This window comes from Misgurnus anguillicaudatus, chromosome 5 (genome assembly GCF_027580225.2).
Source record: "Misgurnus anguillicaudatus chromosome 5, ASM2758022v2, whole genome shotgun sequence".
Classification (NCBI taxonomy): domain Eukaryota; kingdom Metazoa; phylum Chordata; class Actinopteri; order Cypriniformes; family Cobitidae; genus Misgurnus; species Misgurnus anguillicaudatus.
The window spans coordinates 7,378,646-7,402,234 of record NC_073341.2 but is presented as its reverse complement, the minus strand read 5'-3'; the positions used below and the strand labels follow the sequence as shown (position 1 = coordinate 7,402,234).

Genomic DNA, 23,589 nt, shown 5'->3' with positions numbered 1-23,589 from the left:
AATCAAGACTTTGGCATGATAGGACCCCTTTAAATCAAAACTTGTTATCAGTCTTATGTCTGAGGGTTTGAGACAGCACCCCCACTGGTCAAAAGCTGCAAGTAATTTTACCTTATAATTAGCTTTATTATCCTGATTTTTTGGAATGGGGTTTGATTGCTGCTTCTGTGACTGTTGTTGTAATTTATGTAGTTTTTAGCTATCACTTAACAAATATGAACTGTTTTTTTAATTCCCTTCATTTGTCTAGTTGCGTAATGCCATGGTGAACAGGGAGACTGGAAGCTTCTCTATGGAAGTGAAAAAGATTATGGATAAAGGGGCAAGAAACTACACACACAAACACACACACACACACACACACACACACACACACACACACACACACACACACACACACACACACACACACACACAGACATGCATGCATGCACGCACACACACATACAGACATGCACAAACTCACACACACACACACACACACACACACACACACACACACTTGTGTGAATAATAAAAAAGTTTTGCATAATTTGCTTTCTCTTACAGTGTGTTTTTCTGTTCGTCTCAGAAACGTGTACTTGTTTTACACAATGACTACTACTACACAGACATTAAAGGAACTCCTTTCAGGTAAGATTTTTACTGCATCATGGTTCCAAACATACATGTCTATGTAAACATACATGTACATGCACTCAGCATTAACAGAATTAACTTTAAATTAAATGATTTATCTGATTTTTGTAGCATTTTCATGATTCTTTTTAAAAAAATCTAAATGGTAGATTTGAAAAAGTACATACAATTAAACTTAAAAGTAAATTATATTGTTTTAATGTTTTTTGCTTTTGTAATTTTTTTAATATTTTAATTTTAAAAAATTTCATTTATTTTTTATTTACAAATATTAGGTTATTATCAAAACTCCAACAAAACAAATTGTTTTTCCCTTTTATTCATTTTCCTCTTTTTCTTATTTGATTTATCTGCAGTCTGGTTACAGACAAAACTAGTTGCCTAATATAAGGTGGGACAATCTAAACTATTAAAATTCAGTGATCCATAGAAAAACCCAACGTAATCTCACAGTTCACAACGTGACCATAAAGTCACATGTTGTGTATGAAAATATGATTGTCCAATAAAAAAAGTGAGAGTGAGATCTTTCAGTCACTACGTGATCTCACAGTCGCAACGCGACCTTATTGTCACAACGTAATCTCATACCACCTACTAACGGTCTGCATGTGTAATAGCATGTCGACACGGACAATGACGCAGAAGTTTATGTGAAAGAAGCTATGCTGTAGCACCTACGCACAACTATAATGAACCCATTACAGTCACAATGTGATCTCAGTCACGACATGATCTCAGTCACAACGTGATCTTATAGTCGCAGCATGAACTCAAAGCCACAGCGTGATCTTGCGTTCGCAGCATAATCAGTCACAGATAGGGCACTTTGAAAAATTTTATTATAAAGATGAAATTATTGCAACATTCAATTTGTAATGGAAATATGATTGTCCAATAAAAAATGTGAGTGAATGTAATAGACTTAAATATTAACAGATCCCAAGATCTGGTAATGACTCATGTATTGATTATATTTTTTCTTCACATGTCAGATTGCTGATGTAATTATCTAAAATGCAAAATTATCTAAATTGGCTGTGTAATTTCTTCTTCTTCTTTTCAGCTTAGGGGTGGCTCTGTCCAGAGGTCATGGCAAATATTTCTTTAGGGGAAATATTTCTGTTGAAGAAGGTATCTGTATATTTGAAAATTATGTTTTTGCTATTGATTTTCCTACTTCACTGTCTGTTCTGTTTATATCCATGTTGAATGCAGCTTGATCACGGCTGCAGTATGTCCACACATGAAAAGCATCACTGTGTTGACATTTATCATTCTGTCAATTGACATTTTTTGTGGCAATTTTCTTATTGTTCAGCAGAAATGTGACCCTGGGTCACAAAACCAGTCATAAGGGTACATTTTATGAAACTGAGATTTATACATCATCTGAAAACCGAATAAATAAGTTGTATGGTTTGTTAGGTGTAGTGTTGTTGCTTAAAGCAAGCAGTCAGAGGCAGAGGGTCCAAGTGCAGTATTTTAATAATATAAAAGTATATCCACAAACAGGCAGGTACTGTAGGTAAAACAATCCAGACCGATACAGACAGAAAGAGCATTACATTGAACAATCACCGACATCGGACAAGGCAAACACTGGGGAATGAGAAACACCTGGGGGAACAATCAGCACCCAGACAAATGAAAGAAAAGAACTACAAAGAACTACAGAACATGGCAGACACAGACTGAACTTCAAAATAAGAGACATACACAGGGGAACACAGAACCGACTCATGACATTAGGATAGGACAATATTTGGCTGATATACAACTATTTAAAAATCTGGGGTCTTAGGGTGCAAAAAATTAAAATATTTAGAAAATCCCCTTTAACTCATTCCTCGCCAGCCATTTTTTGAAAAGTTGCCCACCAGCATTTTTTTGTGATTTTCAGGAATATGTTTTCTATAAATATACAAACATACAAATATATCAAATGAAAGAACTGACCCTCTGCTTTTAAATAAACAATAAACAAACAAACAAAACGGGAAAAACTTTCATCCTATCTATATTTTTTTCTCTGCTTATAAACTCTTAAATATGGGTATTTTTCTTAAAAAAAATTTTTTTTAGCAAAAAGCTAAAATTATTGCATTTTGGTGAAGGAATTTTGTTCGAGATCAGATTCAGAACGATTATCAAAACATACAAGGAGTTTAAAATTAATAAATAATTTTTTTGCTTCAGTTTTTTTATAAATTGGGTAATTTAGTGGATAATCGCGGTATTACAGATTAACATAAAACCTCATCAGGAACACATTTTTTAATGCAAACGTTTTCTCTTAATTGACAAGATAACTTGCCAATGGCGGAGAAAGAGTAAAAGTTGTCCAAGTCTTTAGCAACTGCATTAACTCACAAAAATAAGGTTTTATGGTAGGAAATGTACAAAATATCTTCATGGAACATGATCTTTACTTAATATCCTAATGATTTTTGGTTTTAATGAAAAATCTATAATTTTAACACATGCAATGTATTTTTGGCTTTTGCTACAAATACTCCCGTGTGACTTGCGACTGGTTTTGTGGTCCAGGGTCCCAAAATAGATTACAGCTAATACTAATAAGGGATGACATAATCACATCATTCATTTGCCCCGACGGTTTTCTTTTGGTGTCAGGTCTACATGATTTGGAGCATCCAGATATTGCATTAGCCGAAGAATGGTAATATAATCTCAAAACATCACAGTCTGTTGTTTTATATACATCGCACTGAGGTGTTACTGTATGATAAGTGTGTGTAAATTTCAGGATGTATTGTAACACAGCCGAACATCCAGACCATCATTTCCTGTCTGAGATTGAGGCCATAAAGCTCTATTTTAATGGAGAATCACATATCAAGTGTGAGTTGAGCAGAGCTTTCACAATCGATCATTTCTTCAAATGTTTAATGAATCAGCTTGTAATGTCAGATAATGTTTTATGAGTGTTTCTATAGGTGATAAGGATCTGGTTGAGGAGGTTCTGTTTGATGCTATGGTCACCGCTCCACTTGAGGCGTACTGGACCAGCCTTGCTCTCAATAAATCTGAGTAAGACGAGGACACAAACTGTAGTGCTGCCTTTATGCAAATATACTTTTGTAAAAAAGCTTTAAAGTCAACATGAAATCAGAATCAAACTTCTTTTTACTTTTAAAATTTATTTCCGTTAAAATTTATTTTTATTTATTTCAATGTTAAATACTTCACGCTATGCATCACAGAAAGCTTGCTTTATATTGATTTGAACTATAATCAGTATTTTCCTATTCCAGATCAATCATGAGTCTTCAGCTGTTCTTTTCTTTGTTCTTGTAGAAACTCTGATAAAGGGGTGGAGATAGCTTTCCTTGGCACTCGAACCGGCCTATCGCGTATCAACCTTTTTGTGATGCCAGACCAACTGTCCAATCAGTAAGCACATCAGAATCACATGATCAAGTACAAATAACAATGTAATGATCATGAAAACGAATTAATGTGTAATAAATATTCTGGAACAAATAGCGCATCATGTCTCTGTTATAATGTGGTAATAGTCTATTTGTGTGGTGTAAGAGACTTGCTGACAGGAGAAGATAAAGAGTTGGTGTTCAGTGCCGATAGTTTTCCACTGTGGTATAAACGGGCAGCTGAACAAGTGCCTGGAACCTTCGTCTATTCTCTTCCTTATAACACAGGTGACTATACACACAAACAGATAAATAAAGATTTGTAATAATGTATTTAAAATATCCATTAACATAACCGCTGTGTTAGAATCTCAAAAAAATTCACCCAATATCCTATATTAATCTAACAGTGATAACAATAACAAACACATTTACATTAGTGTGATGTCAGTACGGTAAAGTTGTTTTTTTACAGTTTCACCAGCATTTAAATGTTTCTGTTTAGGTAATAACTGGGTAATGTTATGGTAATTCATACGTAATTTCATGGTTCCCTTTCACTACGGTTCACTTCGCATTGCGTCAGTTGCTGACGCTATGGGGGAAACTCCTGTTTACTCCGCGATTGAAGCCTATTGGTTAACGTCTGTAGAAAATACACACGTCCTTATATAAGCCCGGGGTAATACGTCAAGAGCTCATTACTTTTCTTCTTCAGCGCGAAACTTCTCGCTGCTCCGAAGAAGAAGCCCTTACTCGCCGTCGATCGCCGTGGTTCCTGCAGCCCTGGCGCCGTCAACCATCCCGCCAGCGGCAGGCGCCGTTCTTCCCAGAGGTTCACCAGGAGCTCACTTAGTCCTGGCTCGCTCCCCACTCCACCGCTCGAGGAATCTGTTGCCGCCCAACTCTGCCCGTCATCGGCCGGCGGATGGAGGGCGAAGATGAACAATCTGTCAAAGCCCTGCCATCTGACATCAACCCTGGCGTCAAAATCTTACGCTGCCGATGGCCACGCTGCATCTGCTCTCCACACGATGGCAGTACTGCAAGTATACCAGGCAAAACTCCTCCGTGATATGGACAAGGCAGGCCCGGACCTGTCAACCTTTAAAGACCTGCGCGACTCACGCCGCCGCCTCCCTGAAGAGAGTCTGAGGAGGAAAAGAGGCTCTGGTCCCGCTTCGGCCGGCCCGCCCTCGAAAGTTCTACGTGTTTCAGTCCCCTCGGGCGCTGGACACACCCTCGCTGTAACAGCGAAAAACTAATTTTTACCTTTTCACAAAAAGAGCAAATTTCCTCCTCTGTACACACACACACATGGCTCACCGTCCATAAGCATATCGATGCTCGCCGTCAAACTTTCCGTTTGGCAATCCACCCCCGGTATGCCGGGCTGGATTCTAAACGTGATCCAACACGGTTATTCTCTTCAATTCGCTCGCCCCGGTTTTGCGGCGTTCTCTACACCACTGTCCCAGACGATCGCATGCAGATCCTCAGGGAAGAGGTGCGTTCTTTATTACTAAAAGACGCGATAGAGATGGTCCTGGCGGATCAAAGCGAATCAGGCTTTTACAGTCGTTATTTTCTCGTTCCAAAGAAAGACGGCGGCCTCAGACCGATATTGGATCTACGCGTTTTGAATCGCGCTCTTGCCAAATGGCCATTCAAAATGCTTACAGCCAGACGAATCATGTCGTTAATTCGACTGGGCAATTGGTTCATATCAGTGGATCTGAAAGACGCTTACTTTCACATTCCGATAGCACCTCGTCACAGGCCGTTTCTAAGATTCGCAAAGGCAATGCCCGACGTCATTCGCGTCTTTCCATTGTCCAATCGAATGAGGGGAGAGCGGGGCCTTACGTTGTGGTAAGGGAAGTTTACAGTTGCTTGCTTTGAAGAACCGGATTCCACTCGCCCACTCTCTCCTGTGTTTGTGCACTTCTCACCCTCAAACAAGGTCAGAGCAAGCGTCCTCTTTTTAAAGTTTCTGCTAATATGACAGTTAACAGCAAAAGAGCGCTCACGCGTTAATATTTGATTGACAAGACAGCTGACTCGGTGATTGCCTAGCAATAAAAGCTGCGTCGCACTTTTTTTTTTGCTCTTTTTTTTAAAGAGAGGCTTCTGATACTGTTGTCAATAGACTAACCAAGTTATTGTAGTAGTTGTGTGAAATAAGCTAACAAATGATGAAAGTGTTCAATTCAACAGACAAATACCTGCTGCAGAACTTTTATTGATTTCTTTTAAAATAATATAAAAAATAATATTACCATGAAATGACATATATAACCATAACATTACCCAGTTTTAACAGATCTGTAAAGTGCTACCGTTTTCCCTTTCCCTAAAAGTGTTAATGCGGAAAATAATAATAAAAAACTAGGGTTATCAATTCATTTTCACCATCAAAGACAACAATACGACAAAATATAAGAAGTTCATGGAAGTTTTTTTTACATTTGTTAAGGAGAAAGTCTCATCTAAACATGCAAATTACTCTTTTCTCACAATGAACTCTCAACACTGGAATGTCTTCAATGAGATTTGGTTTCAAGTATTAATGAACTGTGTGTGTGTGTGTGTGTGTGTGTGTGTGTGTGTGTGTGTGTGTGTGTGTGTGTGTGTGTACGTACCTGGTAATTATCACGTTGTGGGGAAACCAGTATTTTTGTACCTTGTGGGGACATTTTGAGGTCCCCATGAGGAAATAAGCTTATAAATCAAGCAGGATGATGTTTCTTGAAAATGTGAAGTAGGAGAAGGGTTTCTGTGATGGTTGGGGTTAGGGTTTGGGGAAGGGAATAGAATATACAGTTTGTGCAGTATGAAATGCATTACAAAACATGGAAACCAGAATGTGTGTATGTTTCAGGTTCAGAGAATGAGAGTGTGCTGTTAGCCAGCAGTGCCATTCATCTGTTTGATGAGAGAGAGTCACGCATCGCTGCAGGTATCTCCCTCATTCTCAAACATGCATTGGATGTGTTATAATGGCCAAATTCACACAGCACCAGAATACGGTCGTCACTCCTGTATTTGAGTCTTTGATACAGTCATGTTCACACACAGTTCTGTAACCAAACTCACACTTGTACATTTTCGGGACATTTACGAAGAAGCCCTGCTGTGTGAATGCAACAGTACTGGACAACTAGTCAGGGTTGTAGTCTAGTTCCCACCTTTGTCAAGCTTATGACAAGTCAAAGACCAGGACTATTCGAGACCAAGTGTAAAGAAGTTTGAGTCTAAGGCCACATTTACATTGCCTGTTTGAAGTGACTAAATTCCGATTTCTTTCCCCCTCATTTGGCACAGATAGGATATGATCCATGAGAATTGAAAGTTTTGAATAGCTGCTTAACCCTCTGGGGTCCGGTCATTTTGGGACACTGTCAGAGGTTCTGACATGCTCTTACATTTGGTCTTTTTTCAGTTGCTTTAAAAATATTAATGCCAAGTGTCTCATACCACTGCGTTCAGCACAAACTGGGCTACAATATTTTATGAGCTACATGTATGAACATGTTTGTATTTTTTGAGAGAAAAATGTTTTTGCATGGTTTTTAAAAAAGCTAAATTTTAAGTCACTGATATAAGTCCACAAAACCCATACTAAACATGGTTTAACAAGACTTTTCTAAACAGAATCTAGTAGTCTAGAGTTTTTTTCTTTAAAATAATGTGAAAATCATTCTGCTTACTCATTCACATAAAACAATATATTGATTTAGAAATTGTAAGACACTTTTTGTTTAGAGGGGCCATATGCGAGAAGGATTGATTGACAACTGAGCAAACAAAGACTCGCATAATGAGCTGCATAATGAGCCTTTAGGCAGGAATGTGATAGGGAACTACTCTAAAGAATGTGAGGACAAATAAATGTATACATGTTTGTTTGTGTTTTATTAAGAAGTTAACAATATAATCAAAATAAAAATGAAGGTCAGTGGGATATTTTCAGTTTATTTGGAAGCAAAACTTAACTTGTATAAACTAAGATACTGATACACAACAGAGCTGTAAACTTCATGTGGCTCATGTTACCATATAACTTTATGTTCAAAAAGTGTGAATATGTTTTTCAACGTTATAGTTTTGTACTGATGAGAGGGATGCAGACCTGTAAGAGAGTTAGAAACAGATGTTAGCATAAATTGTCCACAGAAATACCCCTACATACATAACTGATGGGCAAATATCACTGATAGCACTATATTCTGATAAACTATCATGTACATAAACTAAATTCAGAACATCTCAGATAAACATCTGCAGTGATTAGTTATATAAAAAGCTGTTTTCAGATGCCTATCCCCTTATCGTCTAGCTTCTGTTTTTAGCTCATAAAAAACGGTGTCGCATGTAAAGCGCATTGTATGGAATTGCATTGCATGTAAACAATATATGGAATCATCTTACATCACACACTTAAGATCCTGCAGTGCAGCCTTACTTAAAGTTGCCATGAAGAATACAAAGTGAATTACTGTGTTTAAAACTGTACGGCATGTAACAGTTATCCACCATTACATGCCAGTACATGCGTCCTCGTTTGTAAACAATGCGAAAGTTTTTCAATCTGAAGCATGCTCTGCTGAGGTCGCTTATGCAGGCTGAACTGAACAAGCCATAAGCATATTACATGATAGCAAATATAAATGAGGATAAATTACTTACATCAGGAATATATCCTCCTCCAGTGCATCTTCCATTCTTCTTCTTCTTAGGTAACGTTAAAGATAAACGCTTCTCTTCCTCAATGTCCAGACATAAATAAAGATATTCCTCACGTGTGTGTAAAGTTTATCATCCAAACATATGGTAAAGTCTTTAAATCTGATAAAACTTCACGCTTTGTTTCTTATGGTTCGAACTGCTCGTCTGTTCATTTCCATGTTAACAGCGGGTACCACCTGTGGGCGTGACCGCATTAAAGATAATGAGCTCAGCCAGGAAAACTGTTCTCTCTTTAGTTCAATGCAGATTATATAAACAGGCATTATTTGTTTTCAATTATAATTAGCTTGTTTAAAAGCAGACATTTCAGGCTTTCTTTGGATATGTGTATCATGTTTGTGTAACAAGTATTTGCGGAGTTTCAATTGATTTTTGTAACGTGTTTTGAGAGACAGCTGGCAGAGACAGAAATGTTATTTGACAAAAACACAAAGATCTGTTGTTATTGTAAATGTACACAAATTAAAGAAGACCCTTCACAGTTTCAAATGATGTCAAACACGTAAGTGTATGATTATTAATGATGGAGTATTTTAAGTTGATTCTGCTATGATAAGGAGAAAACATGTCAAAACATGGCGCCACGTTTTTAGAGTATTTTTGGGAGCGTTACTTACCTTTGCGGTGAAGTATGATGGTTCAGGATTTGTGTTATGCACACTAAACACCTGCACTTTAATGTGATATAAACGTGCTTATTTAGCACAACATCTGCCTTGTTGTTGTTGTACAATGCTAAGTCCAGGAATGTTCAATTAGTATGTTGTCCCAAACACTCACAGTGTGAATGTAGGGCTGGTTATTAGGTAGAGTGTGCAAAAATCCATGGCAACGTTCATGTTTATTAAAACGGTCTTTGACGTAGAAACGTGTTTAGCACCATGCCAGGGTCTGAGCAGACATATGCACTTTTGTTTGTTCGAATGCTGTAGGTTTTGGAAAAAAATAATTCTTGCCACTCGTAAATGATTTAAACTTGGCAGGTGTTTTTTATACATCAATGAGATTAATTAGGCATAATTTACAAGGTGGAGATGTGAAACTGTTCAGCTGTGCACTAATTTAGGATTATTCATGATTTAAAGATTTTAAATCTAAAAGAGAGTGTCTGCGCAAACCTATATAATACACCTATCTGTAAAGATTCTGACTGGATTGATATGATATGAAATATAAACAATGCTAGTCAAGAGAGATGTTCTTCATGTGGAAACACTGTAAGTTTTCTGCTGAGATACCAGAAGAAGAATCTCATCTGATCCATCCCTGTCTGTCATGGCAAACATAGCTTCCTTTGAATAAATAATCAAATGCACTTTCAAAATGCTGGATAGCTGTTTTTTACTCTTATTATAATTATTATTTTCAGAAACATCCAATTGTTACATTTAAATTAAGAAACTTTAAGTTAATGTCAGGTCAGCTCCAGTTGAGGCATCAGGACCCACACACATAAGTTTTCACACCATTTTACATTACTGTACAGCAGGGGTCTTCAACGTTTTTCGGGGCGTGGACCCCTTAGATGAGAGAGGCATGGAGCAGGGACCCCTGATACTAAATGTGTAAAACAGAGATATTTAAAAAGCAGTAAGGTACGAGTGCTTGCCTTTTTGTATTAGGCATAAAGCGAAGTGGAGTACAACTACTGACCAATCAGAATCAAGGACTGGAACTGGAAACAAACCATATTGTCACACAGCCATATTACTGTATGTTAAGACAGTACATTAGCACTATTATGCTGTTGTTGTACATGCATAATTTTCTTTTTCTTTTTTGGTAAAGTAGATTTAGTTTAAATATTATTTTAAGGTATTTGCAGAGTAATACATTTTCATTTTACTGTGAAATGGACAATTACACATTTACCTGAACCTGGGCTTTCAGTTTATAAAGATGACTGATCATGGTGAAGGACACTATTGTGCTGGGGAAAGAAGTTGTGCTACTTTATAATTCAAGTTTGTTGCCTTTCTCGTGGATCATCATTGTCACGAGTTTGAGTAACATATGTTTATTTTCTGCAGAGCATCATATTAGACTTAGGAGAACAACATGCAACGAGTCTGAGCGCATTTCTTTGAGAGGCAGATTTCAACGCGACTATGAATCATGCACAAAGCACCATTAAGGTGCATGTTTTATTAATTTTTAAATGCGAGCAATAGTTTTGTCACAGTTTATAATGCAAATGCGGTGTGGTGTCATTTGCCTGTTGAATTAGCGCTTTAAAACTGAACAGCGTGAAACATCCAAGTTCAGAAATATAGATAAGACAACATGTCGCACTGATTCTGAAATAACATTCTGAAAGAAAGACACACATGCCTATAAGATTTACCTGTATTATGATGGCCTTTCTGTCGCTACTGCTGCTTCCTGAGTGGACACTTATAATCTTCAGATATTTTATAACGGAACGTGCGCCTTCAAGCCTATGAGGCCACGCACGTGCACAACTTAAAGGGGACATTTAACGTTTTGTACATATAAGAGGTCTTCACGGGTCCACCTAGAATCCGAAAACCCAAGGTCCGACTCGAGACCAGAACGGGTTCAGGTCTAAAAGTTTCACGTGTGCCTCGGACACGGGTCAGGTATAATATTATCTGCATCGAGTCTCTGGTAATTTAAAATGAATGTGTTTTTGCCGAATGGACCCAAAAACCCAAACTCTCTCGCTTGTCAATGTTCTTTTCAAACCTCTCCTCTGTTTGCCAAGAGTGCTTGCGACATTGTGTGGCTGGCGGTAGGTTAATTTACGTTGTCAGTCAATGTACATTTACGGGTTTTTTTTTGCAGTTTTACACTTTTGTATAGATTGCACACAAGTCGGTGCCGTTTACATTCGGGTCCAGTCGGGTTAAAAAAAATGCCACTGGTTTGGGTGGGACTCAGGTCTAATTTTCTTGGATTTGTCTCGGGTCGGGTCTTTCTTTAAAAAAAAATTATTTATGCACGTCGAGTTCGGGTATAAAGTGATTTTGGTCATTTCGGGTGGGGTACATTTCTTTGGACCCGAGAAGACCTCTAGTACATATATTTTACGTTTTTAGCAAAGAAATAGCTTGTGGTTAAACATCATTTGGCGGACCCCGGTTGAAGACCCATGCTGTACAGAACAGATTCAAACCGGTGATATGGTGATACACTGATGACCAATGACGTGCTCTCATTTGATTCTTAAGGTCTTTTATTGACTTTTCTATAGTTCTTCAGTCTTCTATAAACAGAAAAAAAGAACAACAACCAAAATCCAGAATGATTTACTATCCCCCAACACCACCCCATATATATATATATTTTTTGCAGTTTACACTTTTATATAATAGAGAAAGTTGTTTAGTTTGTTGATTTAGTGATTTGAATGATGGGAACAGCTGGGATGTTTAGATAATGCAGGGGTAGCAACCTGAAACCTGCATATACACAACATTATCACACACAGGCACACAAACAAACGCGCACGCACACACAGGCGTGCACACAACACACACACACACACACACACACACACACACACACACCACACTCTCTCTCTCTCTCTGTCTCTCTCTCACTCACACACACACATTCATTGAAGCACAAATGATTTATATTATAAGTGACAGAGGAATGAAGTAGAACAGGCAGATTTTCATCCTCTACAGCACATAATTCACTGTTACACTGGAGACACACAACAATATCAAATTAAATCCTACATTTTTTACATTTTGAAAAAAACATATTTTATATGTTTGAAATTCTATTATTTTTCCTAACTCTAGAACACATGGCTAATAAACACATAATATAGCTATATGATCACAAACATATAACATACAAATATTGCTACTTAAGGACCTGAACCTATTGTGTAGTAGATAATTGTGTATTTGGGTAATTATGTGTAGTGTTTATTCTTCACCACCTGTGGTATTCATTAGTTCATGTCACTGGTAGTGTGACAGATACATTTTTAAAAAACACAAATATTCAATGTATTTACATTACCATGAGGTCATTAACGCTGCATTGTATTTCTTCAGAACGTACAGTGAGATGTTATGTAAGATGTGTTTATAACCAGAGCTGGGTAGATTACTGATGAATTGTAATCCGTTACTGATTATGAATTACATGACAAAATTTGTAGTCAGTAATATAATCCCTTAGATATAAAAAGAGGGGGAAAATATTTTCAATTTTATTTCACCAACAAGAGCCTTAAAAACTCATTTTTAAAGTGCAATGTACGGACAATTAATACTTTACAATACTAACACTGATTTACTTTGCTATTAGTGTCAACTGATAGTAACATACTGAATAAAACAAATCACTCTTTATGAATTTAACATATTTACTTAATTTTAAGTAAATAAAAACAAAAACGGCAACATTGCAAAAAACAATATTGAATTTTATGAAATTCACTGCAACAACACTGCTAGGTCTAAAATGTCACCTCAACAAATAAAACTGAAGTGTTTCTTTAAAAATGAAATGGTGTCTATATATAAGGGCATAAGTTTGATTTTGACATTGGTGGGGAAATTAATAAAATTGTCTTCAGAGCCGCATTGTCACAAAGGTTTATCGCTGTTTACTTGAACAATAGTTAAAATAGTATTTTTGTTATCATAATCTTATTTATTAGGATTATTATTTATTACAAATATAAATAGTTCTATTTTATTTATTATTTTAACATTTTGGTGATGCCACTAAAAATTCCGGCATGGCAAGTTAAAAACTGAACCAAAATGTTTCCTTCAGATCTGCTCCACCCAAAAAATGCAGGAAAAAGTAACCCATTATACTTCAATAGCCATCACAAAACCCATGGCATTATTTACTGAATTTTGTCAGTTAAATGAAACAAAGAACAAAAATATAATTGCTAACTACATACAGATAGAGACATACAGGGACTTGTCAGAGAGAACGAAATTTATTAACCGTTTATGTACCACCTGTAGCGCTATTTTACAGAACGCAGTTGTAAAAGATTTGAATCTCATTTAAATGATTCATGGGTAAATAAATGTTAAATAAAATAAGTAATACGTAAAAAACACAAGTCACTGACGGACATCAGTGGTTATATGTACATATAGATTCATTGTTTGGTCGAAATTATTGCTAGGGACAAATCAGTGTTCCCTGGATATTGGTAGGGACATGTCTCTAGCGTCCCTACCCAAATCAATGATTTGCATCCAGTGAGTTTATTATGAAAAATATGAAAATAGGAGATTTACAAAATTGTGAACATCATACTGCCATAGTGTGAATAATATGTAATCATGTAATCCATAAAAAAGTAACAGTAGTCTGATTACGAGTATTTTAAAATGTAGTTTAATCCAATTACAATTACTTGATTTTTGGAATCCGATTACGTAATCCAGATTACATGTAATCCGTTACTACCCAGCTCTGTTTATAACTGTGTTTAGACTAGACTGTATAAAATTCTGCAGCATATCACACAATCCCATTAAAGCAAGCAGTTCAGCTGTATCACAGTGTAAACGGCCTCTATCACAGATATATGTTTTCCTAACACAGACTGAGAACTTGTTCACAAACAAACACTGTATTATTATCGCCTGTACACAATGATAAAAGAAACCATCAGTATATAAATGTTGCTTTTAAAAGTAAGTGTCCCTGTATATTTAGTGGTAGAGCATTGTGTTTGCAGCGCAAAGGTCATGGGTTCAAACCCAGGGAACAAAAATACTGATAAAAATGTTTAGCTTGTGACGCACTGCTTTGAATAAAAGCATCTGCCAAATGTGTAAATGTAGCAAAGTGTGTTGCTTCTGCATCCTTAGCCGAAGCAAACAGACTGACTGATAATAAAAGTTTGTGACAGGTTTCAATAATGAGTAACACAAAGAACATCTCATTACTTTAACATAACACTCACTTCACCCCTTAAAAAGTGATGGTTTCTAAAGAAACAGATCAAATAGATATGTTTATGTCTTTGGTCTAACTGTAGAAACTAATATATTACTTTTGATCAGGGGACAGGGGTCCCTAACCTTTATACATTGCAGACCGGTTTCGATGTGAATTTTTTTCAACCTGATCTCACAAAATACGTGAAATAGTCACGCATTATTTCGCTCAGTTTTGCGTGCCATTGCCACACATTTTCACCATTCCACGTGCCATTTTCACGCATTTCTTGTCCGTGTCAGCTTCACACACTGGCAACTCAACAGCTCCTCCCACTTTTTTTCATTTGTCGCTTCAGTTTGGGGCTAGAACAACTTTCTTTTACATAAAATGACATCCTTACCCAAACCCAACTCTAACTCTAACATCATGCAACAATGGTTTAAAAAGCATACGAAAAAATAGTATAAACCAATACTTAAAGTGACATCCTAATGCAACAACAAATCTAACCCCAAACCGAAGCAACAATTGTTTAAAAATAGGAAAAACAGCTGAGCAACCAACACGTGAAACTGACACGGAAAAGAAATGCGTGGCACGGGCACGCAAAATGGTGGAAATACGCGACAATGCCACGCAAAACCGAGCAAAACAATGCGCGACCACCCCATGGAAATTTATGAAATCAGGTTGATTTTTTGCAGTTGGCTTTGGGACTGTGCAAGTGAAACTTTGGTTTGTTATTAACGTCAAAGATGTACAGATGACACTGCATACTTATACAAAAAAAATCATGAAACATGTTAAAGCATGTTATAGCCACGTTAATAACGTTTGTAAGAAACCAAATCGTTTGAAAATCGGTTGAAAATTGAGCAAGTTATGGTCATTTAAAAGTATCTGCACCACTAAAACTCAATGCCACAAGTGAGCGAGCTGCCTGTGTCAAGATGGCCGCCAGGTGATGACGTTAAAGACTCTGCCGTAACACATCTAGCCTTTATACATATCTATGGTCAGAAGAGTCTGCTTTTGTTTATTGGGCGAGGATCTATGAGTATTTCTTAGTATTTCGGTCAACAAAAAGCTCATGCAAATCATACTACAACCTAGTTTAATTTATTTACAGTGTAGTCATGATAGAAATAAAAGAGTCTCCTGAAGGTGGAAAGTTAGCTGTTTTTTCCACTTCCTGACCTTTTTTCTCCACTTTTGAATTTTTCAATCCCCATTGGTGGTAATCATGTCCAGGAATCACAGGCTGAACTTTGGTTTACTGGGCATCCATTAGGAAAATAAATAATGGTTTTATTTAAGTAGAAATGTATAACCATGTTTTGGCGGATAATTTTCATTTTCATTGTTTCAAGTGCAGTACAGTTCAGATTAATTTTAATTCCGTCTTTTTTCCAGAAGTCTGCATTTGCAATGTCACTGAGTTGATGTATGATTCGCAAGGTACATTTTAAAATGATTCATGGAGCTATTCTGGTGCAACTCTTGGATCGATTGTGTTTGAAAGTATGTTCAACCTCTAATGACAGCTAAGCTTTGTGATCGCAGATGCACTGGTAGAGAGAGAGAGAGAGAGAGACCCGGTAAAAAAGTTATGTCTGCTCTTAAAGGGCAAAACACACAATAAGTAGGCTAGTATAATGCTATGAACCTATTTTCCCAAAAATCCATGGCCTGGTACTGAGTCGCACGCGGTTGTCTGGGACCTCTGCTTTAGATAATATATTACTAGCAGATCTCTTTTAAAAGTTGTCTTTTCTATAAACACAAAGGTGTCAGGAAGACAGTAAGATGAGAAAAACACAGAGTTCTCATCAATAAATAAGCCCCATCCATCAGTGAAAACAGTCTTGTGTTGTAGTTTTGTTTTTTTAGTTTCCACACATCAGTGAAGCTGTGGTACTATTATACAATATGTTATTGCTTATTTGAGATCTGTCATAGACTGAAGCTTCCACAGCTGTTTAGTGAGATATATTTAGATTTGCTGCGTTGTGGCTGCCAGTAATCTGACTCATTGCATACTCACTCAGACAGGACTTTGTTGATACAATGTTGAACTGTATTTCAACACTTGAATCTAATGTGAGTGTATTTGTGTTTTATGTGCTCTTTTTTCCTCTTGCTGTCTCTCTCAGTGCTCTTCATCTTTTCTATCAGCCTCTGTCATTTTCCTCTTTAGCTCTCTTTGATACTTTGCATTAATTGCTGCGTAAGCGCATCCGTAGACAGCTGCTGCCAACATCATCAAACACACAATTCCACAAACCACTCCCGTGATGACCACCGTTGCTATTGCATGTCTATAGTTCACTGGACGTGGTCTGTGTTTGGCCTCACACTCGGGGAGCAGGTTCTCTCCCAGCGGGCCGAAATCGCTTACGCTCGAGTGAAGCTGTCCACTGAGCCCACGTTGCTTGCCGTCCAGATAGTGGATGTTGGCGAACAGGTAGCTGTAGCTGGTGATCATACAGGCATGAAACAGCTCGTAGGGAACGTGACGAAGATCTCGCTCTTGCATGAGGTGAGGTTGGACACATGTGATGTCATCAACCTCTCCACCTGAGAAAGAAAATAAAAAATGAGAAATAGAGAGAAATCAGTTGGACATAAAGTAACTGTTTAGCACATTTGGTACTTTAGTTTCGATGGAATTCTTATAAACAATGAACCTACAAGCTTAGATCTTATTTTGAAAAGACGGCATAGAATAAACGTATAGACGGTTTCAGCAGTAACGACATAAACAAGCAGCTTTCGTGGTCCACACGTAACTTCCGGTAAACTCCTCTAAGAAAAAATAACAACAAAGTACTTTAAATGTTATTTATATAACAAACAAAATAAACAACACGTAGATTACATAGGAAACCATTTTTTAAATTTTGGACGAGGTATTTGTTTAAGAATTCAGTTTAGCAACTAGTTAGACCATTAAAAAACCTGAAACCGGAAGTAAAGTTTGGACCAGATGCATATCGCATCACCGCACGTGCGTCTGATGAAACCATCTATAATACAGGAAAAAAATTCAAAACAAAGCATGAAGACGTTACAGTGCACCACATAAACAAACACATTAAAAAAACATAAAAATTAAGTTGAGTTTAATTTGAGACTGAGACTCTTACATTCATTTGTATGACTATAACGCACAAGAAAGTGTTTTACTGCTCTTGAAATGTTTGTCAAATTATTTTATGTGTATTTAGCGATTTAGATTCAAGCCTACTGCTGTGTGTAAAGGGGGTCGCAGACCGGACGCGCAGCTCAGCGCCGCGCCGTTCTAAAAAAATCGAACACATTGTTTTTTTATGAGTATACACACACCAGCGCCGACAGGTGGCACCTGTCCGCGGATCCCAGCTTTGACTTAAGTTGCTGAAATCCCTGTCGCGCCACAGAGCGCCACTTACATAGTTTAACATCATAAATAAAATCATATTTGTCCCAAATCATTAACGTATATTTTGCATTTTGAAGTAGAGGCTATCTGACTAAGCTTGCGCTATTTAGTGTGCATTTCCGGTTTACGATACCTCCGAGTTGTCCTAGACGAGACTCGACCCGGCCCTGCGCAGTGCTGAGCTGGTCCTGCACAGTAGCGAATTTTTGGTTGCACGTTTGACAATCAATTTAGACAAAAACATGCATTGTTTTCATAGTCCTGAATTCTTGCATATGTATTCAGAGCACTGGAACAAGAATGAATGCTTGATTAGCGATCTCTATTTGAAAGTTTTGACAGTGAATGTGACAGTGTTGTTACCTTTGAAGGCAAATTTTTCCAACCATAGTTTGAGTCCTATCAGATGGCAGTCACATCTCCAGGGATTGCCCTTCAAATGAAGAACTTTGAGATTTTCTAAAGCCTCCAAGTGTACACGGTCCAACTTGGTCAAATGGTTGTATTGGAGTGACAGGTGTGTCAGATGGTGGAAACTGTCAGCGAGAGCTCCAGGTAAACCTCCTATGCTGTTATAGGACAAGTCCAAGAGAGTTAGATTTCTTATGGAAACCAGAAGACGCCGATCCACCTCCCGAATAGAGTTATTGGCCAAGCGGAGGACCTTTAGACCTCTAAGTCCCAACAGGGCACTGGGCGAAAGCATTGTGATTGAATTGTTGGCCAGGTCCAGAATTTGGAGTTGTGGTGTCTCCCGAAAGGACATGGAGCCTAGGCCTCGGATACGGTTGTTTTGGAGATACAGCTCAAGTGTGTCTTGATGGAGTTTGCGAGGAATATCATACAAACTTTGCCCCCTGCAGTCTACCGCTTTAGTGTGAGTGTCACATGTACACTCTTTGGGGCAGGAGTAGACAGCCTGAAGTAAAGCCAGATTGAATAATGCAAAGACCACACCTGCTGAAGAGATGGAGAAATAGATGATTCAACAGGTTTTACTTAACAATAACCAGAAATGCAGAAAAATAGTGATCACATCACCTGGGGTCTCCCACTGATTGGACAAACAGATATGCTTTTTACTCATGCTAATGGTGTCTACACAGAGTTTTCATTCTCCTAGCTACTAAGGGACTTACTAAGGGAACTGATAGAGGCATTGCTGTTATACCTTGTAAAAGTACAAAAGGCTTCTAGAAGCAGTGTTTGGTTGCAGCTTCATTATTGTCTGTGAATAGATACAGTAGACAAGGATTTGAATATTTTATGGGCTAGGTAATCTTGGATTGGTCTTGATAATAAATGCAGTGCGGAGCTCGTAAACAGAATATGATCATGTGAGAAGCGATCATGCATATTAGGCTGACATGAGTATGCAAACATTATTAGGGTGAAATAAAGGCACAACAAGGTTTTTGAATCAGAATTTGGAGTCAGGGGAATCCCATATGGTGAACTAAACCATTCTGTCAAGAAAACTTGCAGTGTCATTGTTTTATATTTTATTGATGTGATTGGTTATGTTGGTATGGTTACTGTATGAAGGCACTAGCCATCGTTTCAAGCTGCGATCTGATGCCTATAGAATCAAAGCCATGCACAACATACATGCCATTGTAAACAAACACAGCAGAAATGTTGGGAAGTTTCAGTTTGGTCCAGTGTTTTGTTTGTAGGGCTGTTTAATAACCCTAATTTCAGTTAAATTCAGTATGGACTGAGTTAGCTACAGTAGCACATTTTACCTCATAAACATTACAACCATAATAATTGTTGTGTAAGTCAATGGGCTTGTAAACTACACAGCTCTGTGTCTACTGGTACAGAACTTTAAGGCCTAATATGTGATCTTTGCCGCTAGAGGTTGCCAGAAAAAACAATGTCTTAGCTTGATGATGCTGTGAAGAAGCATGGTTTATCAGGGTTGCCAACGCTCACGCATTTGGTGTGAGACACACGCTTTAGGGACTCTCACTCTGCATGATGGAGCTTAACTGTTCTGCTTAAGCTCCGTACCTTCTTATCTGGACAGATTTGGAACAGCAGAGATGTACCAGTCGCAGTTTGACAAGTGTGGACTGGGGCGGACTGGCCATCTGGAGCACCGAGAGTTTTCCCGGTGGGCTGCTGGGCAATGTGGGCCAGCTCGCTGTTATGCACATATAATAATAACAATCACAATACTGTGTGTTTATCTTTGGGCAGACTTGTAACTAGCTGCTGTTATATCTGCATGCTTTAAAATACACTAACACCGCTCGTCCATGTCGAAATGTTGACCAATCACGTAAAAGAAGCCGAGCGTGAATTCCAGCCAAAGCCGAGCAGGAGTTATAACCAATCAAATAAAAACAAGGTCAGAGTTTCTGTTCCAGCTAGAAGCCAAGCACAAATTCCTTTAATTTAATTCGCATTTATTTGTATGCCATTTTTACAATGCATATTGTTTTAAAGCTTCTTTACAGAGAATGCATGCTTATTTTAAAAATATAGGTAATTAGCAAAATCAGCATATATTCACTCACCTAAAGGATTATTAGGAACACCATACTAATACTGTGTTTGACCCCCTTTCGCCTTCAGAACTGCCTTAATTCTACGTGGCATTGATTGTTAATTGAACAAGGTGCTGAAAGCATTCTTTAGAAATGTTGGCCCATATTGATAGGATAGCATCTTGCAGTTGATGGAGATTTGTGGGATGCACATCCAGGGCATGAAGCTCCCCTTCCACCACATCCCAAAGATGCTCTATTGGGTTGAGATGTGGTGACTGTGAGGGCCATTTTAGTACAGTGAACTCATTGTCATGTTCAAGAAACCAGTTTGAAATGATTTGAGCTTTGTGACATGGAGGATGGGTACATGGTGGTCAAAAAGGAATGGACATGGTCAGAAACAATGCTCAGGTAGGCCGTGGCATTTAAACGATGCCCAATTGGCACTAGAGGGCCTAAAGTGTGCCAAGAAAACATCCCCCACACCATTACACCATTGCATTAATGAGAAATTGAACAGGTGTTCCTAATAATCTTTTTGGTGAGTGTATTAGGGGTGTTACGGTACATGTATTCATACCGAACCGTTGCTAAAGGCAAACACATTTTTTTATTCCACTGCTCTATTTTTTATTGCTTTTCTATGTAAACACGTGCTAGATGGACGTTTTTGGCCATCTTTTGCAGCATCTCGTGCCGAGTTTCAAGACGCAGTGTCAAGTTAAAAGAATTTCACTTTTTGCAAGTAGTGCAGCTCATCAATGTCAGGTCCAGACCAGTGGACCAATCAGGAAACCCAGGATGCGGGTCTCCTCCAGCTACAAAGCCAAAGTTGGCAACCCTGGTTATGTTATTACATTATCAGGCAGAATGGCAACAACAGAGCTGCATGCTAGATGCTACAACAACTGATGCAAGAGTGATGTGAAAGCAGCATTGTCAACCTAAGCAATCTCTTTAACCAAGATTTTGTGGGCTGGCCATCTATCCACGCCGGTGTACCCTGCTTGTGACCTTGTGATGCTGCAATAAAGGCTCTAGTCCTCCCACAACTGTGCAGCGCATAAGTAGGTTTGGAGAATGGAGAATGGATGTATAGATGGATAGATTTGTGGGAACATTGCCAACAGAAAATTCACATTGGTTGTAGTGGATCCTGGTCATTTTTGCACCACTAACTGCTGAGAGACATTTGTGTCTTTTTCTTAGTGTTGTCATAGTGAAAGAAAAAGCTAGCTAGTAGTTTGCTTTGCACATGGCACTTGAATTTAGTATTCGTCTTCCCTCTTTATACAGATCCGACATTTGTGCAGGCAAGAGTGTTCATTGACCTGAAGGGTTGCTAAATTAAGGATGTATATGTCACACTGTGCCATGAAATGTCTTTATTCTACTTTATTCAGCCATTTTGGACCAATTTACTGACATACACAACAGCAGCCATTAGGAGCCTCATAAAGCACATGAAAGTATGTTTAAGTAGACAGCTGGCTCAAATCAGAGGTACATCTATTTCTGAGTGTTAAATGTGCTATTCTGGGAATAAACATAACTGTGTGGTAAAAACATTTCATACAATGTCAATGCATTTCACATACATATAGATATTTTTGACATACAATGCATTTGCTTAAACTCTGTTGCAGTTATTTTGCAATGTTTAGTCTATTTTCACATTGGTAATCTGAAAATAATGCTATTGCATGTTTATTTTTAAATGCACACACAGTGCATCTGAACAGCCTGACAATGAGAGAAACGATTGTTATGACCCTTGATGTTATGTTATTTTGATCAGCGCAGCAACACAAATCTTATATCATAGCTTATTACTTGTTTAGTTGTTTCTTGTAAACTCACCTGTCATGTTTTCTAAAGTGTTCCTCTTGCCAGCATCTGTAAGGTCAGTCCAGCATTACTGATCAGATGAAAGCTCTGAGAAACTGTTGATGAGAACCTGATAGTCCAGTGCTACTGGAGCGCATCCACTTTTTTCTTCTGCCTATATTTTGATCCTGTTTTCTTTCTCTATACATGTGCATGTGTGCAAATATCTTCATCTTCACATTCATACATAGCGGCATACAAATAAAGAAACACTCTCATCGTCAAGGGCCTCTTTCTATCTGTCTCTCTTATACACACATGCATGCAGCAGTGTTCTGTTGAACTGCTCTGACATCACTGAGTGACCGCAGGCGGAAAACTGGCAGAGCATGTCCTATCATTTCTCTCATTTCCACACACACACGCACGCACAAATACACACACATTACACGGACACACATGCACACACATTTACACAGACACACATGCCTTAGGCCCCTTCACCAGCTCACGCTGTGCTGCTCACATATACAGTGTCTTTTGAAAGCCCCCACTTGTAATTCCTAATGCTAAACTGTGTACATTATTACATTATATGCAACCTCAACTGTGTGTCAATATGCTGTCCGCATATCTATCCACAGATTTCAAACAATCAGTTTCAAGGGGTGGACTTGGGATCTGGTCAGTATTGACCCTAAACACAGTTTGCTGACTGATAATTTTCTTGCCTAATCATTTGCTTGACTTTGTTCTGCATATATGTTACCTTTATGCTAGTAAGCATTCCTTGCACATTTTCTCAGAAGAGACTTTATTAAACTATATTAGAAGACTAAAATCTGAAAAAAATGCTAAATTGATGTTCTCTGCAGTTTTGCTCATCTCATGTTCTGGCATCCTTCTGTCTCTAGAGACAACGGAATATTTGCACCAAAGTCAGTCTGTTGTGGATTTGCAGTGCCTTCTGTGGCTAAACAGTCCAATACAAGAGCACGGAGTCTGTTGCAGTTGCTGCAGGTGAAGCCTATGACTGTTTTTGTGGGCATTGGCTCTGCTCTCTGTCGTCTACGCTGCCTCTTGTCCTCTTGCTGTTCTTCTCTATTTACCACGCTCAGCTCCATACTAGTCCTTACGGCGAGCCACCAGCTGACACAGT

At 38.1% G+C, this 23,589-nt stretch overlaps 2 protein-coding genes across 2 annotated transcripts in view; one reads left to right on the top strand and one right to left on the bottom strand.

Moving 5' to 3' along the window:
- The window catches only part of cacna2d3a (calcium channel, voltage-dependent, alpha 2/delta subunit 3a), a 167,471-nt gene that overhangs the window by 122,130 nt on the left and 21,752 nt on the right, over positions 1–23,589 (top strand). Inside the window, 9 exon segments of the mRNA XM_073867468.1 lie at positions 251–322; positions 572–633; positions 1,706–1,773; positions 3,277–3,322; positions 3,410–3,504; positions 3,600–3,693; positions 3,961–4,056; positions 4,201–4,322; positions 6,916–6,993. Coding sequence (XP_073723569.1) covers positions 251–322; positions 572–633; positions 1,706–1,773; positions 3,277–3,322; positions 3,410–3,504; positions 3,600–3,693; positions 3,961–4,056; positions 4,201–4,322; positions 6,916–6,993 — 733 coding nt within the window.
- Positions 15,036–23,076, bottom strand: lrtm1 (leucine rich repeats and transmembrane domains 1). Its single transcript, XM_055167888.2, has 3 exons — positions 22,464–23,076; positions 18,469–19,065; positions 15,036–17,261 (listed from the first exon to the last, which is right to left on the bottom strand). The coding sequence occupies exons 1-3, from the start codon at positions 22,468–22,470 to the stop codon at positions 16,834–16,836; spliced, it is 1,032 nt and encodes a 343-aa protein (XP_055023863.2). The 5' UTR covers positions 22,471–23,076; the 3' UTR covers positions 15,036–16,833.

Coding starts and splice junctions, on each gene's coding strand:
- lrtm1 (XM_055167888.2), bottom strand. Junction 17,262..18,468: donor GGAAAAATTTGCCTTCAAAG/GTAACAACACTG, acceptor TTTCTTTCTCAG/GTGGAGAGGTTGATGACATC.